We start from the raw sequence: 4,395 nt of genomic DNA, 5'->3' as shown, positions 1-4,395 counted from the left end.
TATCCAAATCCAAAAATTCAGGATTGCGACTCTCACAGTATCCGCTTCGTTGAGCACATCATCAATGCTTGCGCTCTATGCCACTATCCATAGTCATACTAATCCCGCGGATTCCACTCATACCCATCCCCTGTTCGTTTCCGGCCCCATCACCCCCAGCCGCCGCCGCCACTGCTGCATCAAGCATGTCATTGAGATCACCTGCAGCGTCCGCGACTTGATCCTGCTGACCGGCTTGCTCACCGCCTTGATCGAGCCTTGGGTTAGTCATTCCCATGCTTTCCTCTTCTAAATTGATATCTTGCATGATGTTGCCAACATCGATGCTTGAGACTTCTTGTGACAGCTGCGGGATAGCAGTAAGCGCATCGACTCGCCGATTTAACCGCACAATTAGCTCCGCACGGGGCGTGTCACTATCGACTAACTTGGGGATGGATTCACGCTCAAGGTTAAGTGCGTCGCGGAGTGTGAGAATAGAATTGTGGGGTACCGAATCTTTAGACAGGTCAACGGGATGGAATGCTGCCCGCTCTACGGCGAAGGATTCCGCAAGGGGAGCACATATGAGCGTGGCGGCAATATCAAGGGCGAGATCACCGCTCCCCGTTTCCGCTTGCAATTTGAGCTCATCGATTATGCCTCGCAGTACGCGAACGGCGCCTACAAGCCGTATTCCGGCGACAATCTGACGGTGTGTATAGCTAGGGCGGCGTCATGCTTATTTCAGGGGCTTGTGCTCCAGAAAACGAATGACGAAAAGGTGTTGCGGATGCTGGCAACAATCCCTCCACCTGCTGGATTCGAAGCCCAGCCTTCAACTTCGCCATAACGCGCTGTGCTGCGCCGCTGGAAGGAGTGGTATGGCTCTAAAGCCTCGAGAACGGGTTTAATATCGTTTCTCGAAGGATGCCTAGTACGAACACCCTTCAGCTGGTCTTCAAGCGGCTTTGCAGTTATTAATAGCACAGTGCGATGGATTTCCTGCGCTTCGCCAGATATGGAACTTGGTTTAACGAGGGCAAGCAAAAGTTTTAACGATGTAGTCAAATCACTTTCTGACTCCCAAATGTGATGACCAAGCCACGTTAATGCCATCACTAGAGATGGCAAGAGGAACGGTTCTAAGAGATCTGTAAAAATGAGTAACTTTCTTGCATGGTTTCACTCAGGAACAACGTACATTCAAACCCTCCCTTCAACGTCTCAAATTCTAGTTTTCCGGCTTCACAGGCCGCCAGACTTTGGCTGAAAAGAGTCGCTACGAGGAAGTAAAACTCCTGGGGACTGCATGATGACATTAAATCGTCGCTAATCCCTTCTGCAATGAACAAGGCTGTGATCCATGCTCCAAGATTATTTTTTTGCTTTTCGTCCAAGTCGTCAAGTCTCTGACTTGAGGACCCATAGTTTAGAAGCCTGAGGACAAACGAGTCGGGGTTTGAAATTCCTAAGTCGTAATGAGATAGTCCGTATTTGTGTTTGAAGGCAAGAACCAGTAGTAATATGCTGCCGAATTCATCATAGACCGGTTGACTTTCCCCTGTATATGCTGTCAGCATGTTTCATAGAGCATACCTGAGAATGATCCTGTGTACCTTGTTCTTCGCCCCATTTCCAGGCATCAAGCAAAGCGCAGAGGGGCTGTAAGATAGTTGATGGGCTAATAAAAAGAAGCATGACGTCCAAGGAAAGTGGCCTCCGTGAGAGGGAATTGCAAATATTCTTCAGGGTCATCGTTTCCTTCCTTGAGCATAAACTATGCATTACCTGGCAATGTGGTCAGATTTTGAGGAAGGCTAGGGCAGCAACAAGAGAAAAATAAAGAAAGAAAGAAAAAAAATCTCACTTCCGTGATAGCCGTCGCTATCGCACCAGCGTTCCCTTCCATTGACTCGAGTTCATTTATAAGTTGCTCTGCACGCTCAGGGTTGCTATTAATTTGGGAAACTAAATCTTCTCGTCGAAGCTGTCCTCCAACGGGCAAGGTTTGCATTGGGTTTTCTCCTAGAAGCCGCTCGATGCTCGCTTCGGGTATCAATTTGTGCAACGCACAGGCAAACAAAAATTCCTGTCGGACATCCGAGAGAATAGAATTTCCTTGCATGGCGAACATTTCCGAAAACGACGGAAAGGCGTTGGGGTCAATGCGACTGAGGGCACGGGTGATACAAAGCTCCATGGGGATGGGATCAATAGCAGATGTACACATCTCGGCAAAAAATGGTGGCAGCTTGTTGACTAGGAAAGAGCGGAAGATAAACATTGTGCGGTTAGGCTCATTGCGATACATCCCATTTGATAAAACGTCAAAGGCCGCAGTAATAAGATCTTCAATCAGTGCCATGCGATCGCCCTAGAAAGATAACATGAGATTTGTGTAGTTGATAAAGTAGGGCTTCAAGAACTTACTCCATATCGGTTATTTAAATAGTTGACAACCATGTTATCATCAACCAGTGGTCTCCCGACGAGCTTCAAGATGATATTAACACACGCAGAGCAATAAATGAGAGGGGAAAAAGGCACATACCAAGGCATTAACATATATATAAGGCCCTGCTCTGGAATTAATGATAACGCCGTCAAGCACGTTAGACTCAAATTCTAGAGCCGAGATATTGACATTTTCCATCATTGAATCCTCAAGAGATTTCTCTCCATCGTGACCATATAAGTTAAAATCTTTTTGCAGCGCTTCGAGCCTGTCACGTAGGGGAATTGATACACCAGCACATAGTGGTATATATTCAGAAAGAGCTTGTCCTAGCTTATTTCTCCACTCTGATGGGCAACAACAATCAGTAATTAATCCAAGTTGGAAATGCAATTACAGCCAATGTGACAGGAATAGAAAGGGTACCTTTTGTCCCAGCGGCAGAAAGAGCGTTTACTGATCTCTCAGTGCTGGCAAGTGCAGCAAATAAAATCCCGAGCGATTCGAACACGGTCAGAGCATCCGGAGAGCTTGTCAGCGAGCTGGAGGGGTCGCCTTCCGGTTCACGACTTGAGTTCCATGAAAGAAGAGATAAAATCCATTGTGCGAGCGCAGAAAATGTGTTTCCGGCTTCAGCTATTGTCTTTGGGGCATGTCCTGAAGTCGCTGCTATTGTAGCATTGTGGATAACGCAGTAGTCGGTCATCAGCGTACTGAGGGGTGTTTTTGTGGCTGATCCATTCTGAACAGACGCTTGCTTCTGGGAGACTGTCGAATGCGCTAAAAGGGACTCTAGGATATCTTCAAGTTTAATGCTACCAAGCCTGTGTAGGGTGTCCACATAGAGCGCGGTATCAATGGGTCCCAAGGCACATTTGTGACAACTCTTGCCGCTAGAATGATGTCTATTAACCTTCTCCCTGGGATGGAATGGCGATTCAGCATAACCGTCGCAAAACGCCCAAATTCAGCGGCATCGGATCTCTCAGAAAGGCACCGACGAAGAAAAGTTTTCCATTGCCCCGAAGAGCTCCTCACAAACTTAAACCCTTCCATCATCTCGCTGCTGCGTGGTCTAGTTCAACAAAGGGGTGGTTTATATTCCCGAAGCAGAAACAGAAACATGCCGACGTCCAGCCATAGCTAATACAGCTCATTCAATGACATTTAATGAAAGCATCGGGTGGAAGATTGTCATTGACAATGGATCTATCTACGGGCTTTATTATTCCTCGGTTGGATGAGATCAAAGATGGAGTGACGAGTGACGTTGACGCTTATATAATCCGGTTCCGAAAGCGTCAATATTTGCACCTTTTACTCTCGCTCAGGAACTGCAAATCTTGTCGTTTTAAATATTTGCGCCACAGCTCGCGCAGGTTTTGTCCATTTGAAGAAAATATTTACTACATACGCTGTAGTAACTTGAGTATCAGTATATTTAACCTACAAACGTTTGGAGAAGCGATGGGACCGGCTTGCATATATGATGGCGAAACGCATCGAAGCCTACCGATAGGCTATATACATGATAATTCCCCTTCTAATTACTCTATCCAACATATTGTGTTGCTCCCGCGTAGTTAGTAATAACAACACACTCTTCCATCCATGGTTGGACGACGTTAGCACGTGACCCCTAACCTCCGTCCAGCTATGTAGTTTTATGTAGTTTGGCCTAGCCAGAACCCTCTACAGTGAGGGAAGCGAACAGGACAGCAACTGGAGAATAACTGGAAATCAGATATAGCAGCCATCAGGGAGATTTATTCAATTAGCCAAAGAGACAGAAAGGCTGGAAAGAGGATGGGATGTTCAACATCAAACAGTCAATCCCTCTAGTAACTCTTTCATACCAAGCGAAATTATCGAATGCAAATAGAGGCTGAAAAGAAGTGGCTAAGGATGTATGTGCAACCCCTTCATTTATACATGTCCCAAGGTGGCAAATGGCTCAT

At 46.5% G+C, this 4,395-nt stretch overlaps 1 protein-coding gene across 1 annotated transcript; it reads right to left on the bottom strand.

Moving 5' to 3' along the window:
• Positions 1 to 61: 61 nt before the first annotated feature.
• On the bottom strand, positions 62 to 4,050 carry HCAG_05653 (conserved hypothetical protein; the record flags this gene model as incomplete). Its single annotated transcript, XM_001540136.1, has 11 exons — positions 62 to 688; positions 925 to 1,100; positions 1,184 to 1,543; positions 1,684 to 1,759; positions 1,850 to 2,356; positions 2,413 to 2,475; positions 2,534 to 2,784; positions 2,864 to 3,342; positions 3,759 to 3,852; positions 3,888 to 3,957; positions 4,039 to 4,050. The coding sequence occupies 11 exons, from the start codon at positions 4,048 to 4,050 to the stop codon at positions 62 to 64; spliced, it is 2,715 nt and encodes a 904-aa protein (XP_001540186.1).
• Positions 4,051 to 4,395: the final 345 nt, after the last annotated feature.

This window comes from Histoplasma capsulatum, genomic scaffold (genome assembly GCF_000149585.1).
Source record: "Histoplasma capsulatum NAm1 scaffold_5 genomic scaffold, whole genome shotgun sequence".
NCBI classification, from domain to species: domain Eukaryota; kingdom Fungi; phylum Ascomycota; class Eurotiomycetes; order Onygenales; family Ajellomycetaceae; genus Histoplasma; species Histoplasma mississippiense.
The sequence above is the reverse complement of the archived record's forward strand: the minus strand, read 5'-3'. Positions and strand labels throughout refer to the sequence as shown.